Raw genomic sequence first — 20319 nt, forward strand, 5'->3', positions numbered from 1 at the left:
AAATATAAAATATCAAAATTATTATATATATATATATAATAACACCAAAAGGAAATCAATGTATATATTATTAAAAATAAAACGTTTATGTGGTTATTATTTAAATATATATATATTTATATTTATTTATTTATTCATTATATACACAAATAAAAAATGAAGGAAGCAAATATCTACATAACTCAAATTTTATAAGACAAATGAAGGATAATATAAAACAAATATAATATATATTTATATATATGTGATATAGCATTATATTAATAGTTCTTCGTTTCCTATATGTTCTTTCTTATATTTTGAATATAATTAAATGATGGTTCATGAATATGTTGAACATTTTCATTTAAATAAATATCATCATTTTTATTACTAATATGAGTTCCTGTTGTTATATTGTCCATTTTATAATTATTTAAAATTGTTGTATTTTCATATGGATTTATAAGAATAGGTATTTCTTTGGAATCTGCATTTTTATATTGACCATTATGAATACGATTATCTAGATTTAATATATTATTATTATTGTTGTTGTCATTTAGATAATTAAATGTTGCATTCATTTTTATACTATTTAAAATTTCAGTGTTTTTGTTCATGCTTTCATATATCTCATTCATTTCTTTACTATATATTGTCATTTTCTTTACATAATCAGAATAGCTATCTACAAGTTTACTAGTTTTATCATTATCTGTGGTGATTGGTTCAACATTTGTCTTATGGATTTCATCTTTTATATCTTTATTTTTAAAATTATAAGTATCTATTTCATTTATAATTTCATGACTATTATTTAATTCTTCTCGTTTTATATCTTCCAATATTGTCTGTTGATTTTTGAACTTTTTTTTTTTTATTTCATGTATATCTTCTTCTGGTTGATCATCTAATGTTGATTTTAGTTCATAAGAAAATTTATCATCATAATTAATGGTTTCTTGATTATTATCCATATCTACTTCAAGTGTTTTACTACTACGATTACTGCAATTACTATTACTATTGCTATCATTTTTTATATCATTTATATTATTATCATGTTTTAGTTGCTCATTTTGTGAATTAATATAATTTTTTTCTTCACTTCTTGATTTTTCAGATTCATTTTTCCATAAAGGAATTATATGTGATGAATCTTTTTCATTTGATTGATTATTATTTATTTCATTTATATTATTTATATCATTTATATTATTTGTTTCATTTATATTATTTGTTTCATTTATATTATTTATTTCATTTATATTATTTATTTCATTTATATTATTTATTTCATTTATATTATTTATTTCATTTATATCATTTATATCATTTATTTCATTTATATCATTTATTTCATTTATTTCATTTATATCATTTATATCATTTATATTTTTTTCATCACTATCACTTAATAAAACAATTTCTAAATCGTTTACATTTGTATTATTCAAATGTTCCTTTTTATTATTGCTACATGCATCACTTTCATTATTCTTAATATGAGATGATGAGAAAGACTCGTTTAATTTTATATTTTCCTTTTCTTCTTTATCTTTAATTTTACAAGATGGAATTTTATGTAAATATCCTGTAGCTACATTACAACCAAGTAATCCTTTTCCACCCCAAGAATGATTGAATTGAATTAATACTTTTCTTATATTTTCATGTTTATAATTATAAACATATAAATAAGTTTTAAATAAGACTTGTTTATCTTCCGAATTTTCTTTTATAATATTATTCATATTAATATAACTCATAAATTCATCGTGATTTCTAAAAATACCTTTATCATATCCAATAATAAAATCTTCGTATTCTATTAATTGACTCTCATATGCAGGAGAATTTTCTAATATTTCTAATATTCTTACACCCTCATTTAAAGCGTTTAATAATTCATAACTTATATGAATACCTAATAATCCATTCCCTTCCCACTTTTTTGGAATTACTTTAACCTTCTTTATTTTATCATACCTACAATTATAAACATCTAAAGTTAATTCTTTATTCTCATGAACTTTTATCTTTTCAATAAAATTGTCATAGGTACTTTTAGATGAATCTAATAATTTCAAATCGTCTATTTGAATTATGTAATCAAAAAATATTTCGAGACCAACATTGAAACAGGGGCTATTTTCTGATATCCTAAGAATTCTATATCCTATAAAAAAATAAAAAATAAACAAAAAAAAAAAAAAAACATGATAAGCATTATATATATATATATATATATATATATTTATCTTATTCTTATTTTCTTATAATTTACCACCCATAATTTCCTTCGTTTGTCCTGCTCCCATTTTATTTCAATTTTATATTTCTCAAATAAATAATAATAATAAACAACGGAACTTTAAAAAAAAAAAAAAAAAAAACAACCTCTTTTTTAAACCTTTTAGCCTTTTTAACCTTTGGAATTTTTTTTTTTTTTTTTTTTTTTTGAAGGAAAATAATATGTTATAAAAGAAATATTTTATAGATCATTATATATATACAATAATAAATAAATATTATATATATATATATTTTTTTATTTTTATATAACATACCAAAATTTGCACAAAAATAAAAAAAAAAAAATTAAATCAAAATATGGGTAAATATATTATATTACTATTTAAGTAATACCTCAAATATTTATTTTCTTTAATTTTAAAGTACAATATGAATTTATATATATATATATATATATTTATAGAAAAAAAATATAATATTATGATAAAAAAAAATAAAAAAATAAAATAAAATAAAAAATAAAAAGCATAAAATATAATCAAACGCACACATACATATAAATATATAAATGTATATTCATATTGAAATGATATATTTTTAATAAAAAGTTATTTTTTATTATTTTTTTTTTTTTTTTACATATGGAAAATAATATGTTCAGTTTGTTATGTATTAGTTGGAGAACAATTTAGGTTCCACAAAAAAAAACAAAAATATACATATATGCATATATAATATATATATATATATATATATATATATATAATAAATAAATTACATATTTAATTTATACTTTAAAAAAAATAATATTTCATAATATTTATTATACAAATGAAAATTGTACATTGAATTTATTTATATTACAAAAAATAACATGAAAACAACAGCGAAAAAAATATTAAAATAATATATACATATATATATATATATATATATTACCAATTTTATTTAATAAAAATATAAAAAAAAATTAATACCTTCATATTTCTTTTAAGCAAATACAAACACAATAAGGTTATATTTATTGAAATAATACATTTGGAAAAATAATATTTATTTATTGAATAAAAAATGGTTTTCTTGTTTTAAAGATTAGATATTCTTACAAAATATAAACTGCTATTTTTTACTTCATCATCTTATATATAAATATATCCTTCCCAATTCTGTTCAAAAATATATATATTCTGAATATATATATATATATATATATATTTAATATAAAAATATAAAACTTTAGTAACACACACACACACACACAAAAAAAAAATAAAAGAAAAGAAAAAGAAGAAATAACCATTTTACAAGAAATTCTCTCTTAAAATTTCAACTGTGTTGTTTGGACTTTTGACTTTATATCCTTTTACTCTTTTATCTCTGAAAAGTTCGTAATCATTTCCCCCCTTCAATCAAGTACAAAAAAAAAAAAAAAAAAAATTTGTATAATGACAACAGAAGAAAAAAAACAAAATAATTTATCACATATGAAATATGGATACAAAATATAAACATAAATAAATATATATATATATATATTATTTTATTTTATATACCTCATCTGTGCGATCACCAAAGAAGTAAATTTCGTCAAATTTATTTTCTATATGTCTTAAACAAAAGGTTTTATCCCATCCCTAAATTTTTAAATTTACAAATTTATTTTTTAATCGTATAAATAAATAAATATATATATATATATATATATATATATATATATATATATATATATATATATATATGTATGTATATATTTACTTTCTTTTTTTTTTAATTATTTTTTGGTATTACCTTTGGGAAACAATCTATAGATATTTGTCCCCCTATGGAAAAATTTAAATCAAAATCTTCAAACCTTTCGAAATTAAAATAAAAAAGATATAAATTATATATACATATATATTTTATCATGTATAGAATAATACGAATATTTTATGATTTATTTATATATAATTATATATTTTTTTTGATTACTCTTTGGATAAATTATCACGAAATTTTTCAATAGTATTATTTTTTAAATTATAACTAGAGAATTCATCTCTTTCTTCTTGACTACAATTTCTTCCGATGGGGCTTATATTAATTATTCCGTTCCTTAACTCTATAAAGGTTCCTCTAAAAAAGTACAAATATATGAAAATATATATATATATATATATATATATATGTATATTTATTTATTTATTGTTCATTTTTCATTTGTGTATAAGTAATGGGAACCTTTTCTTTGGTATATCCAAATTGGCAATATATTTTAAACTATAATTTATCAATTTTTTTAATTTGTCTTCTCCCAAAAAGCTTACTATACTCTATATATAAATAAAAGAAAGAATAATTAGAATTAAAATATTTTATTATATACTTATTATATTAAATATATGCTATATATATATATATATATATATATATATATTTATTTATTTATTTTAGAGAAACATTAAAAAATGGGAACAAATTTTCACATTACCTCTGCAGAATATTGTTCATCGTTTTTATGTGCAACAACTCCGTTTTCAGAAAAGATATAATCGAATATTTCAGGGTCTTTAAAAAAATAAAAAAATATATAAATATAAATAAATAGATATATACATATATATATTTATATATATATATATATATATATTTATATATATATGTTTATTTTTTTTTTTCCTTGTTACATTTAATTTGTTCCCTAATCTTTTCATAATCTGAGCCACCAACTATTCCTAAAACAAACCCTTCCTTTGATTTAAGTTCCAACAAAGCATCAACAACATTTTGTTCAATTGTCTGATATGCAAAATATTATATATATATATATAAATATATGTAAGTATAATTTGTTTAAATATGAAAATTATATAAGTGAAAATATTCACATATAAGTGTATAATATATATATATATTTTATTATATAATATAATGCTACAAGTTGGAAAACAATTACTATTATAATATTCACATATATACATATATATGTATAATATATTTTTAATTTTTGTACTTTTCTTGAATATGTGAGAGTCCCATCTACATCAAACAGAAATATTGACTTTTTCTTATTCATTCTTATATTATCACAAAAAAAAAAAAAGAAAAAAAAGTACAATATAATATGACGCATCATTTTTTTTTTTTTCTTTTTTTTTTTTTTAATATATTTATATGCATAAGGGTTTTAATTTTATTATATTTTTTTTTTTTTTTTTTTTTTTTTTAAATATATTATACAAAGAAGAAATTATATTTGTATATACCGTGATGGATGAAAAGCCTACATATTTAAATAAATCTTTATTCCTGATTTTTTATTCTTTATTTTTTATTCTTTATTTTTTATTCTTTATATATTTTTTCATTACATTTATATGTTAATTACAATTTTTTTTTTTTTTTTTTTTTACATATTTTACATTTTATATTTTAATTTTTCCTATTTCTTTTTTTATATATATATTTATAAACTGAAAGGCATTAGAAGTGCCCTAGGTTATGGAATATATTTATAAAATAATGTTTTATATTTTATAATTTTTATAATTATGGACATGAAAACTTTTTTTTCTTTTTATTTAACACATTATTAAAAATGATTCCCATTATATTCTTATTTTTGTGTCAAGAATACATATAGAAAAGACTATGGGTTTAAGAGAAAAAAAAAAAAAAAAAAAAAAAGGAAAAAGGAAAGGAAATAACAAAGAAGGAACCAAATCACATTATAAATATAACCTTTATTTTTTTTCAAAAAAGATAATATACTTTTTAAAACATGAAAATATACACATATTATTATTTATGATAAAATGTTTGGTTAATATCTTATTTTTTATTTTCAATATTTTTCTTTCATTATACTTTATAAAATAAAACCAACTTTAATTTTAATACATATACATATATATATATATATATATATATATATATATGATAATTTTCCCAACCGTTCAATTTATATTTCTTAAATATATGTTCATTTTTTCATATGCTAGGTTTTCCATAAAATTAATATCAATACAACTTTAAGGATAATAATATATTGTAAATTTTATATAAATGAATTATAATTTTTTCCATTTGATAAAAAAAAAAAAAATTAAAATAAGGAAAAATGATATAATATAAAACTTTTAAGTATATTATAAAAATATAAGTTTCTTTTTTTTTTTTTTTTTTTACCATAAATATAGCATGTTTCAAACGTGGAAAAAATTTTCAAAAAGTGGGTCATATAATTTATATATATTATATATATATATATATTTTTTTTTATATATAATAAAATTCATTTTCATATATTGTACAAAAATTTATGAGGTTTAAAATATCTATAAATAATTTTCTTTCTTTCTTTTTTTTTTTTTTTCTTTATTTGTTCTTTAATAAATTTATTGACGATCTTGAGAAAAAAAAAAAAAAAAAAAAATAGTTCTGAGGAAGCTAATTACACACATGCATATTTTTTTTTCAACATTTTGGTTAAATTTTTTTTTTTTTTTACAAGATGGTTAAATTATTATAAGGGCATATATATAATATATATATATATATTATATATATATATATATATGTAAAAAAAACAAAACAAAAAAAAACAAATAAAAACATCATAAAGTTAAAATATAATATATATATTATTTATATATATGTATATAACAATCCTATATATATTATCATACCTTTTTTAAATAACAATTAAAATCTACATAAAAAAAAAAAAAAAAAAAACCCAAAAAATTTGACGTAGTATATAAAAAGAAAAAAAAATTAACCATTATATAATATATATACATATATATATAAATATATATATATTTTTTTTTTTTCTATTTTTGTCCTCAGTGCACATAAATTTGTTAAAAACATCCTTTATAAAAGTAAAAATATATATTATGTATATATAATATATATATATATATAATTTTTTTACCCTTATCCAAATTTACAATAAATAAAATAATTTTTTATCAGTACTATTTATTTTTACATTACTTTTATTTTTACACTACTATTTATTTTTACACTACTATTTATTTTTACACTACTATTTATTTTTACACTTATTTTAATTTCTACATATTTTATTTAAAAAAATTTTCAGAATTAAAATGGCATCTGATATGGAAGAAAAATTTAGAGAAGCCTTTATTCTCTTTAGCTCGTGCAGTGACCACATAGAGATGCATAAATTTTTTGAATTAATGAATTCATTTGGAATTATCTTAACAAATGAAGAAAAGGCAGCATTACCAAACGTAAAAAGAAAAATAAATGAATAAATAAATAAATGAATAAATAAATGAATATAATAAATGTGAATTATTTTATATAAGGATTAATACCTATCTTATGCACATTACACAAAAACCATGCTTATAAATTACACATATTTATAATTTCCTCATTTTCTTTTTCATAGGATATTAACATGGATTTCTGGTTGAACTTTGCTAAGAAACACTACAACTATGAACAACCATTCCAACATATTAATAATGTGAATGAGCAAAATACAAATGTTCAAATTAAAATTGATAATTTCCTTGGGGTAACATAATTTTTATCAAATCTGATATATATATTATATATATTTATATATATTTATATTTATTTTTATTTATTTATTTTTATTCTTTTCTTAGATTATGAAAGCTTTAGATACCAGATTGACTGAGAGCGATTTAAATATCTTATTACAAATAGCCAATCCAGAAAACAAATCAACCTTAAACCTTAAGACAGTATCACAAAAATTAACTGAATCGATATAAATACGCATTGTATATAGTATATATAAGAATATATACACACACATATGTATATATTATATATATATATATATTTTTTTTTTTTTTTTTTCTGTTCGTTTTTCGTTCTCTCTCTATTTTTTATTTTATTTTCCTTCTATGTTTAAAAAATATGAAATATTTAAATAATATGATTAGATAATAAACCAAATGTTATATATTATATACACATTTATTTTTTATTTCGTATAGCCAAAATTTTTTTTTATTTTTGTCTTTTTTATAATTTTTTTTTAAAAAGAAAGTAATTTGTCTTTTTTTTTTTTTTTTTTATTTGATTTTTTATTTATCCATTCTTTTTTTTTTTATATATTAATATATTTTATAAGAAATAAATTTCAGAATTAAACAAATAACACAAGAGTTTTAATTTGTAAGTATGGTTTGAATTTTTTTCTTTTATATTAACATGATATATAAAAGAAAAAAAAAAAAAAAAAAAAAAAAAAAAAAATAGCTAGCCAATTTATAGCTTTCTTTTTTCCCATATATAAATACTTTGACAGACTTATCCTTTTTGACCTTTATGGAAATATAAATGAATAAAGATAAATAAATAAATAAATAAATATATACATATATATTTATAAATATGTATATTTTTAAAATATCAATTATTAGTAATAAAGAATGTATGAGAGGAAATATATATTCAATTTGAGATAAATACTGGGAAATTTATAATTAAATAAAACACATAATATATATATATATATGTATACATAATAATAATTTATATTTTAAAAGTATCCCCTTATTCTTTTTTTTAATACTTAAGAAAAAATATATATATATATATATATATATAACTTTAATAACAATATATATACGAGTTTAAATATAAAGGTAGCTATTCATATAATTTTATAGCATTTATATATTTCTTATTAACTCCATCTTTTTTAATATATACAAATATTACTAATAAGAAAAAAACAATATAACATAAAATTAAAATAAAATAATAAAAAAAAATATATATTTATCTTTTCCCGTATTGTTATCATTTAATACAGAAAAAACAAACTTTTTTTTTTTTTTTTTTTCTAATTTTCTAAACTTAAATAGAATATTATTACATTATATATTTATATTTATTTATTTTTTTTTTTTTTCTTTTCCAATTGACAAGTTATATTCGAAATTACTATATTTTTATAACTACTTTTTGGTTTAACATGAAAATAAAAAAAAAATATTTATAAGAATTAATTCATAAAAAATATAAAACAATAATAATTTTTTATTATACATATAATAAATTTTAAAAAAATGAGAAAAAAATAATATAAATAAAAGCATATAAAATAATATTATATATTATATTTATAATAATAATTAAACCATCTTAACAATTTTAAAAATAATGAAAAAAAAAAAAATATATATTAATTTGTTATTCTATTTTACATTTCTATTAATATAACATATGTAAAAATTCCAGCACTTAATAGAAAATTCAATGATATATATATATAGTTTATCTTAATCTTTTTTTGTTAATATAACCAATAAAATATATAATATTATATATATATATATATATATATATATGAATCACTATATATATTTTATTTGATATAAAAAATACATAACAATTCTTTAAAATTTATGATATATTTATATATAATATATTATATATATAATTAAAAGTACTATTAAATTATAACTCTACATATATATAATAATAATTTATTATAATATAGTTTAATTACCCCTTTTTTTGTTTATACTATATATAATATTATAATATATTTATAAGGTATATATATATATATATATATATATGATTTTTTGAATAATATAATATAATATAATATAATATATATCAAAATAAGAAATGAATATATAATGAAAAATTATTAAAAGATCATATTTTTTTATTTAATAATTATATAAAGAGAAATATATTATATATATGTAATTTATATTTTTTTTTTTTTTTTTTTCCCCTTTTAAATAAGGAAGCTTTATATTTAAAGTATATAATAATATACATATATATATATATATATATATATATATATATATATATAATATATTTATACATATATATTTCTATGATAATCTTTATTCATATATATATTAATATATTTAATCATTTTTCATATTTTGTAAAAGTAAAAAATATATATATATATTTATATATACCATCCTTTTAAATGTTATTTATTAATATATGAAATATTCTTATAACAAGAAGTACAAATATATGAAAATATTTGTTAACAACCAAATATATTATTATGATAATTGTATTACTATTATTTTTATTTTAATTTATTTTCGTTTTTATTGTCTTAAACAATTATGTATTAAGATTTATTTAAATAATGAATTAATATACCAACATCATTATTATATATATTATATATTATGTATTTTTCCCCTTTCAACCTGTACAGTTATATATATATATAATATATATATATATATTTATATATTTTATTTTATTTTTTTGAATATTTATTTTAATATATATATATTTTTGACATTACTTTATTTTGTTATATGAATATGATTAAGAAGTAAGAGCTGTATTGCCTCTCTCGCTCTTATATTTTTTTCTTTTTTTTTTAAGAAATTTATATTATAAGATAAAAGTAGAAGAGGAAATTATAAGTGAAGTGATACGGCACATATGTATTTGAATAATTGAAAATATATATATTATATATATATGTATGTATTTATTTATGTGTGTATATAAAATAGTTGTAAAGTTTATAAAAGAAGAATTAAAAAAAAAAAAAAAAAAGTAAGAAAAGAAACATATATAATAATATGAACAAATATAAATTCCACTTGAACATATATATAATGTAAGTATTTACATAAAGAAACAAAGTTTATAAAAAGAAAAAAAAAAAAAAAAAAAAAAATGTCGGACTCTGCTCAAGTGTTTATGGACAATGTCTATCATTTAACAGGATATTTACACAGACTTCTTTTTCTTATGAAAGAGCTAGATAAAAAAGAACATAAAATAAATATAGGTATTGAAAAGAAAGAAGAACTATATTTAGAAAGGTTACATTATGCTCACAAGAATAAATTAGAAAATCATATAAAACATAATAATAATAATAATAATAATGAAAATGAAAATGAAAATGAAAATGAAAATGAAAATTCAAATACAGATTCTCATGATTCAAATAATGAAGATAATAATGACAAAAAAAATGACATATCTTTAGAACATGTATTGAAAAAGATGAAAAAAAAAAAAAACGATCTTTCTTTAAATGATAATGATTTGAATAATGAAGAAGACGAAAGGAAAAATTTAGATAACGAAAATAATATGGATAGGTCAAATGGATTTATTAAAGAAGAGGAAGCAAATAATATTGAAAATATGAAAAGTGATGGTAATATACAAAGTGATGAAAAAAAAATAAAAATAAAAATAAAAAAAGATTCTATACATATAAAAGAAAATGGAAATTGTCATAATAATAATAATAATAATAGTAATAACATTTTTGATGATAATGATGAAAAAGAGAATAAATATAAAAAAAAAAATAGTAATATTTTAAGTGATATCGAAAGTAAAAATGAAGGGGAGGAAGCAAAAGACCAGAATAAGATGAATCGTCTTTTTAATAGTAGTAATGATATTGAAGAAAATAAAGAAAATTACCCCTTTTCATTTTCAAAACATGAAGAGAAAGGTATAGAATTAGATGAATTTAAAAATAATGATATAAAAAAAAATATATTAAATGAAGATGAAAAAAATATGGATTTTTTATTTAATGATGATGAAATGAATAAATATTTAAATGAAATAATAAATGATAGAGAACAATGTATGGCTTTATTGAGAGAAAAAATATGTATTAATAATCAGATTGCATATATGATCAAACATGATTATGAAAAATTAAAAAAACAATATGATAAACTATATACAGAAATGGAAATGAATGGAGAAGTATTACCACATATGTTTAACTCCTCAAAAAATAAATATACATCAACAGAATATGATGAATATTATAATGTAAAGAATAAAAATATTTATGCTATAGATTATCATCAATATGAAGATACCTATGATATGGCAAGCTACATGGATAAAGCAAAAGATGATGAAGAAGAAGACGAAGATGAAAAGGATGAATACCAAGAAAATGATGATATTGAAGAAGAAGAAGATGATGATGAAGAGGAGGAGGAAAAGGAAGAAATAAACAAAAAGAAAAAAAAAAAAAAAAAAAAAAAAGAACATCATATTAAAGAGGAACAAAATAAAGAAAAATATGGTAAGGATAAAATTATGAAAGAAAAAAATGTTAAAGAAAAAAATGTTAAGGATAAAAATGTTAAGGATAAAAATGTCAAGGATAAAATTATGAAAGAAGAAAAAGAAGGACAAAGCGATTTACAAGAATATGAAACTGAAAGTAGTAAAAATAATATTCCAAGAAAAAGCTTAAGCAAAAAACATTCCATTAAATATGATGATGAATATATTCCATATATTTCAGACAAAGTAAAAAGATATAAAAAACAGAAAAAAAACAAAAACCAAAATAATGAGTCTTCAAATAAATCATACCAAAGTGGAATTGAGAAAATGGAAGGAGAAAAAAAAAATGAACAAACAAAAAATATTGATGAGATAAAAAATATTGATGAGATAAAAAATATTGGTGAGATAAAAAATATTGGTGAGACAAAAAATATTGATGAGGTAAAAATTACTGATGAGATAAAAATTACTGATGAGATAAAAATTACTGATGAGATAAAAATTACTGATGAGGTAAAAATTACTGATGAGGTAAAAAATATTAATGGGGTAAAAAAAAATAAGGAAAGCAAAGTGTATAATAATACCATAAAAAAAAATGAAGATAGTAATAAAAGCAGGGAAATCAATCATAGTAATGAAACTATCAAAAGTAATAATGAGGCTAATAAAAATAAAAGTTCTGAAAAAATAAAAAGTAAGAGTGTTGAAATTAATAAAAATATAATAAATACAGAAAAAATAAAAAGTAAGAGTGTTGAAATTAATAAAAATGGTAAAACTATTAACAAAAGTAAAAATAATGATAGTAAAAATAAATATAAAACAAAAAATAAAAGTAAAAGTGTAAGTATAAATATTGACAATAATAATAATAATAAATATTTAATTAAAAATTGTTCAAACATACAAACAAATAAAAATAACTCAGAAGAAAATAAAACTAAAAACCATGCAAATAATAATGAGAGCTTATCATCTCATATATCATCTTTATTTGATAAAAATCAAAATGAAGAAACAACTGTAGGAAATTCAACAAAAAATGAAAAATAAATAAATAATATAATTAAATTATAAAATATCATGGTTATATGCAATATTTAGTATATATAACTCTTGTTTATATTGTTTATATTGTTTATATTGTTTATATTATTTATGTTGTTTTTTTTTTAAAATATTTATTTCAAACCCATTCATATATATATATATATATATATATATATATATATATATACATTTTGATGTATTTAATTTTTTGTTTAATCATATACCTTAAAAGATTTGATATTTATAATATACTTTCAAGCTAGAAAATGATTATAAAGTGTATAGAAAAAATTTTATGTGGATATAATTTTTTTTGAATAAAAATATGTATATATATATGTATGTATTTATATTCTTTCCTCTTTTTTTTTTTTTTTTTTTTTTTTTGATGTATCAAAATAGAAATTAATATAATATAATATATATATATATATATATATATATTATTGCACGTTTGAAATTTTTTTTTTTTTTTTTTTTTTTTTTTTTTTAAATCACCCCATGATTTGTTATACGTATGATATATGATAAGGACAGTTTTATATTATACATAAAAAAATGCACATGGGTTATATATATATATATATATATATTTATGTATATATTTTAAATTTTTGTTTGTCTTAATTTATAATTATTTTATTTTTTATGATATAAAAAACCCATCGTATATAAAATTAATAATTAAAGAAAAAAGTAGATGGAAAATAATAATATTATGTGTTATTATAAAACAGGTTCATTTGTTCCTATTCTTTTGTTATACCTTATATGTGAATAGAAATAAAATATATGAATGTGTAAAGTTATTTAAAAATTCTTATTATTGAAGTTCACACATTATTATAACATACATATATATATTATATATATATATATTTGTGTGTGTGTATTTAATGTGTATCTTTTTGTAAGTGCTCATGAAATCACTTATAACTTAAAAAATGAAGGATAAGAAATTATCGGAGTGGAAGTATTTAAACCTCTTAAATTTAATAAAAAAAATGGAAATGTGTCAAAAGGATTTGTTGGAATATCAAAGGATGGAAATAAAAATAGAAAAACAAAAAGATAAAGATAAAAAAGATAAAGAAGATAAAAAAAATAAAAAAAATAAAGAAGATAAAAAAAACAAAGAAGATATACAAAACATGCCAAAAAAGCCATACAATCCAAACAAACAAAATATAGAACAGAAAAAAAAAAAAAAGAAGAAAAAGATAAAGATAAAGTGCAACAATGAGACCCAAAATAAAAACATTTTAAGAAAAAACAAAAAAATTATCATCCTCAAAAGTATAAAAAAAAATAATTCAAGAAGGGATAATCTAACTTTAAGGGAAAAATTAGATAATGAAGAAAAAAAAAAAAAAATGAAAAAAAAAAAAACGCAATTCTCTAAAACATATTTAATAAAAAAAAATATTACAACAAATAAAAATGATATGATGAATTTATATAATCATTCTATGAATGATGATAAATTTTTTTTATATTCCAAAAAATTCATAAAAAGAAAAACAAGAAAGACATTTAAATCAAATGAGTATGTAACAAGTCTTCCTCATCATGTAGATAATAAAAGAAAAACACAAGAACAAAATAATAATAATAATATAAATAATATTAATAATAATAATAACATATTATGTACATCACCTACAAATAATATGTTACCGATAAAAAATAATTCAAACGATAAATATTTTAAATTATTAAAAAAAAAAAAAAAAAAAATATATATACATATGAATCCTAAAATGTCACAAAAGAAACATAATATTACTATTGACAATTCATCTAAACAAAAAAATGAAATGAAAAACAAAAAAAAAATTAATTTGAAAACACAAAGGAAAAAAAAATATGTACCTAATTCTTTCTATCGTATGAACGAAAAGAAATTATATCAAAACGATAAGAAAAAATATGGAAAAATTAAGATTAACAAAAATTCTCTTTACAAAATAAAATATGTAAAATGTAATAGGAATAATAAAATATCAAAAAATAAAATTTTTTTTCATAATACAGATAATCATAAGAAGGCATCAAAAGATGAACATATAAAACTTAAAACATGCAGAGCTCTTTTGAACGCCTTAAATCGTACAAGTTGTATAATTTTTACAAAGAAAAAGAAAAGAGAAAAAAATAAACAAAAAAAAAAAAAATTATATAAATATAAATAAATAAATAAATAAATATATATATATATATAATATCATAATTTATGCCTATGTTATATCGTTTCCAAATTTTCCCCTTTCCATTAAACTTCTTCATATATATATATTTTATTTTTTTATTTCATAATTTTATTACATTCTTTTACTTGTGACATATTCATGATTTTATATTTTTATGTGAATTGCATATTATAAAAATTGAATTACACAGTCCTGATAAGTACATAAAAGAGTATATAATATAATATATATATATATATATATATATATATATATTTATTTATTTATTTATTTATTTTTTTACCAATACAAATGGACCAACGACAAATTCAGACATCTGATTTATTTTTTTTCCTTTTTTATAAAACATGCCACTACCTATTAATGACTTCAAATAATTATATACTTCATTATGGGTTCCTATAAAAAAAAAGAAAAAAAAAAAAAAAAAAAAAAAATATATGTAAATAATATAAACATAAAGGAGTTGATATATAAATATATATATATATATATATATATATGTATATATTTTTTTTTTTTTTTTTTTACTTGAGCTTAAATTAATTTCATTTTGTTGTGTTTTATTTTGATTAACATTATCAAGAAATGCATTAATTTTTTTTAGCATATTTAATGATAATAGATGAAATATAAATTTTTTATGTAAAAATGAAATATTATTATTATTGTTTTCATTTTTGTTTTCATTTTTGTTTTCATTTTTGTTTTTGCATGGTCGAGTGTAATAAGAAAATTTTATGATATTTAAATGTAAAGATAAAAGACATGTATATATTTGTCTTATGGTTATTTCATTAAGTGTATTAATTTCCATGTTGAATAATATGTCAAAGAGTATATTAGCTGCTGGTGGTATATATATATTTAAATGTTTCATTTCTTTTTTAAAATATAATTTGAATGGAAATATTTTATCCATATGTGTATCAATATTATTATTATTTGTAGCTTGTTTTATATATTTTATATCATTGGTATTTACTAATATGTTATTCTTATTAGATAGTCTAAAGGGATATATAAATTGTGGTATATTCAACATAAAATAGCATAATAAGCATTTTTGATCTAATGTCATAATATGATAATGTTGAAAAATTAAAAAGAAAAAAGTTCGAAGAGTATATAATTTAATTATATCTATATATTTTTTATATGAGTGGAAAAATAAAAAAGATTTTGTAGGATATAAATTTAAATTGATCCAGAAATTTTTATCATCCTCTTGTTCATTTTGTTTATAAGACAAAAAATTATTTTGTTCATTCTTTCTCTCTTTATTATATGAATTAAAAAGATGATCACTTTTAAAATTATTATAATTATAATTATAATTTTGATTATTATCACAATAAATGTCAACATCTTGATTTTTATTTTTTATTTCTTTTTCATGATCAGATATATTATTTTTTAACAAAATGTTCATGTTAAAATTAGGACCCATAAAAATATCTTTTTCATTTATATTTTTGTCATAATATCTACATATTGTAGATATATCATAAGGAAAAAATATATGATAATAATATAAAAACATATTTATATTTTTTATAATATCAAACTTTGAAAAGGATTGAAAAATTCGTACACACATGGATATATCACTTTGGTTTAATAAATGTAACTTTTTTTTTTTTTCTTTCTTTCTTTTTATTATATTATTATGTTGATCATTATGATGATGATTATTCTCTACATTTGTTAATACATGATATATAATTCCTTGATTATTTTGTTTTATTTTATTTTTATATTTATCATTATTTATGGGTCCAATAAATAATTTATTTTGCATATATTGTAAATACCTATACCATATTATCTTAACAAATTGACAAAATAATAAAATACATATTTTCTCATCATATATATTTTTTTCATTTATAGCATATAAATAATCAGCTATACTATGTAAAGAAAAATATCTCCATAAATAATGAACTCTATAATTTAAGGCATAAAAAATATTCAAAGAATTTATTTTTAATTTACATACAGATAATATAATTGATGATATCTGTAGAGAAGTGAAATTATTTAAAATTTTTTCGTTTTTCTCTATATTATTTATTATTTTATTTAATAAATTCCAACATTTCATTTTTTCCACCTTGCCATTAGTATTTATGAAAAAAAAGGAATCTGTCAGTGATGATAAGGATGGAAAATAATCATTTGATGATGGAAAATCATCTTTTGATGATGACAAACAATCATTTGATGATGACAAATAATCATTTGATGATGACAAATAATCATTTGATGATATCAAATAATCTTTTGATGATATCAAATTATCTTTTAACCCATCGAAATAATCATAATACCCATTGTACATATTTTCCATATTATTTATTTGGTCCATAGAATAAAATTGATTATATATTTTTAATTTTTTTATTATATTATTTACAAAATTTTGAAACGATTTATCTGTTATTCTTTTACGCATGCACAATTTGTGAATGGTATTATTACTCCTTATGGCTAGCTGAGACCTAGAGAAGCAATATAATATATTACACATATCAATATTGTTTAAATGAATAAAATATGTATTAAAATATTCAAGACAAATATAAAAAAATTCTAAATGAATAACATTCAATTTTATTAAGGAATGTAAAATTATGACAAGTTTTGAGATATTATATTTATTAGGAGTTATATCGGTATATTTATTTTTATTATTAATGTATGAGAAGATGGTAGTATAAGATATATTTTGTTTGATATTTTTTGTATCACCCCTTATGTTATCATTACTATTATATATATTATATATATTATATATATTATTTGTATTATTTATATTATTTGTATTATTTATATTATTTGTATTATTTGTATTATTTATATTATTTATATTATTTGTATTATTTTTTTTTATTTTAATATTTTTATTTAATATATATAAAACAAAATAATCAGCAAAATAATATCCTATAAAATTATATTTCAATATATTCAATTTTGAAAATAAATTTATGGTACAACTTATACTATCCAAATTCATATTTTGTATATCCATAATAAATCTATAAGCTATTTGATCATATATATTATGATACTTACAACTATTATTTTTATCATGGTGTAATATAATTTTATCATCAAATGATATATAACTAAAAGGTGATATGAAATCTGTTTTAATATTTTGACATTGTAATTTATTATATGGTAATTTATTTTTTATAATTATATTATTACATATAGTTTCATTTTTTAAATCTTTATTATATATTTGTTGATTGTATTCATATTGTATGTTTTCTTTTTTATTATATAATAGATTTATTTTACTTAGAGCATTAGCTATTATATAAAAACTCTGTATATTAATTTTATGAAGCATATAACCTTTTATTAATTTATCAGATGATTTATACCAAAAAATATTATCTTTAAAATATTTTATTTTTGAAATTATATTCATACAATAAGATAAATCTCTTCCCATCATTTTATTATAATTTATTTTACAAATGATTTTATCATATTGGTTATAAATATATTTTAATTCTTTTTCTTTTGAACATTCGTGCATAATATCTATTTCTAAAGAATCGTTTGTATGACTTATATCTTCATCATCCTTTATAAGATTAAAACTTTTATTATTTCCATGATGTGTTGGTTTATTTATTATATCTACATTGGTATTATTATTATTATTATTTATATTATTTATATTATTTAAATTATTTATATTTTTTGTATTTTTTTCTTTCTCTTTTTTATTCCTGTATTCATTTTTTCTTAAATTTTTGGTTACATTTTTTAATTTTTCATTTATATGATAAAATATTCGACTTATGTTTGAAGAATATTCTCCTCCTGTGTTGTAGTTCTTTTTATAAATAATATTAAAACAATGACAAACAGTTAATTTATTAATATATCTTAACTTTCCAAACAACAGATTGTGTTGTATAGAAAGCATATTTTTAAAAAATTTGACAGATGCTATATAATCTTCATTGTATTTTTTTTTTTTTTTTTTTTTTTAATTTATTATAACAAAACTGTGTCTCTATTATGATATATATATTATATATATATGTATACAAATAAAGATATATAAATTTATTATTATTTTATTTTTTTTTTTTGAATTATATAAACACATATTTTAATTATACAATAATAATTTTTAATTAAAAAAAAAATATATATATATATATTATATATAGTTAATTATTATATAAAGGTGCCTTCATAAAAGATAAATAAAATATTCAATAACAAAAAAAATATATATATATATATATATATTTATATAAAAGAAAAACTTTATTGAACTTAATATTTGTATGAATCAATTAAATAAAATAAATCCACACAAAAACAAAATAATATTAAATATATACAATATTAAATATATACAATATTATATATATATAATATTATATATATGTATATATGAGCACACTTCATAATATTATATAATATATATATATAATATATAATATGCATATATTTTTATTTTTAATGGGCAATTATTATTTATATGTATTTATAAATTTATCATACAAGATATAATAAAAAATAAAAAATGAATGAATAAATAAATAAATTTATTTATAAATATAATATATTTATATGTTACATCTTATTCATATGCTTTATTTAAATATAACAATATATTTATATATATATATATATAAAATATACATATGAATATATTTATTTTTAAAAAGAAGAATAAGAGAACAAAATTTGTTTCATTTTATAAAATTATAATATAATA

The 20319-nt window shown here is 16.9% G+C and overlaps 6 protein-coding genes across 6 annotated transcripts; 3 read left to right on the forward strand and 3 right to left on the reverse strand.

The window, feature by feature from the left end:
• Window positions 1–278: 278 nt before the first annotated feature.
• On the reverse strand, window positions 279–2303 carry PADL01_1015700 (golgi re-assembly stacking protein 1; the record flags this gene model as incomplete). The annotated part of the gene is made up of 2 exons (XM_028682218.1): window positions 279–2161; window positions 2270–2303. 2 exons carry the CDS (start codon window positions 2301–2303, stop codon window positions 279–281), a joined length of 1917 nt encoding a protein of 638 aa, XP_028538518.1.
• A 1236-nt stretch (window positions 2304–3539) lies between these two features.
• Window positions 3540–5293, reverse strand: PADL01_1015800 (haloacid dehalogenase-like hydrolase, putative; the record flags this gene model as incomplete). The annotated part of the gene is made up of 8 exons (XM_028682219.1): window positions 3540–3641; window positions 3792–3872; window positions 4027–4090; window positions 4210–4353; window positions 4459–4550; window positions 4709–4785; window positions 4905–5016; window positions 5231–5293. The coding sequence occupies 8 exons, from the start codon at window positions 5291–5293 to the stop codon at window positions 3540–3542; spliced, it is 735 nt and encodes a 244-aa protein (XP_028538519.1).
• A 2041-nt stretch (window positions 5294–7334) lies between these two features.
• On the forward strand, window positions 7335–7997 carry PADL01_1015900 (conserved Plasmodium protein, unknown function; the record flags this gene model as incomplete). Its single annotated transcript, XM_028682220.1, has 3 exons — window positions 7335–7481; window positions 7646–7774; window positions 7869–7997. 3 exons carry the CDS (start codon window positions 7335–7337, stop codon window positions 7995–7997), a joined length of 405 nt encoding a protein of 134 aa, XP_028538520.1.
• A 2917-nt stretch (window positions 7998–10914) lies between these two features.
• PADL01_1016000 (conserved Plasmodium protein, unknown function) lies at window positions 10915–13353 on the forward strand (the record flags this gene model as incomplete). Its single annotated transcript, XM_028682221.1, has 1 exon — window positions 10915–13353. The coding sequence occupies one exon, from the start codon at window positions 10915–10917 to the stop codon at window positions 13351–13353; it is 2439 nt and encodes an 812-aa protein (XP_028538521.1).
• A 941-nt stretch (window positions 13354–14294) lies between these two features.
• PADL01_1016100 (conserved Plasmodium protein, unknown function) lies at window positions 14295–15542 on the forward strand (the record flags this gene model as incomplete). Its single annotated transcript, XM_028682222.1, has 1 exon — window positions 14295–15542. One exon carries the CDS (start codon window positions 14295–14297, stop codon window positions 15540–15542), a length of 1248 nt encoding a protein of 415 aa, XP_028538522.1.
• A 186-nt stretch (window positions 15543–15728) lies between these two features.
• On the reverse strand, window positions 15729–19512 carry PADL01_1016200 (conserved Plasmodium protein, unknown function; the record flags this gene model as incomplete). Its single annotated transcript, XM_028682223.1, has 3 exons — window positions 15729–15752; window positions 15844–15959; window positions 16092–19512. The coding sequence occupies 3 exons, from the start codon at window positions 19510–19512 to the stop codon at window positions 15729–15731; spliced, it is 3561 nt and encodes a 1186-aa protein (XP_028538523.1).
• Window positions 19513–20319: the final 807 nt, after the last annotated feature.

Source organism: Plasmodium sp. gorilla clade G2 (genome assembly GCF_900097015.1).
Source record: "Plasmodium sp. gorilla clade G2 genome assembly, chromosome: 10".
NCBI classification, from domain to species: Eukaryota; Apicomplexa; class Aconoidasida; order Haemosporida; family Plasmodiidae; genus Plasmodium; species Plasmodium adleri (nom. inval.).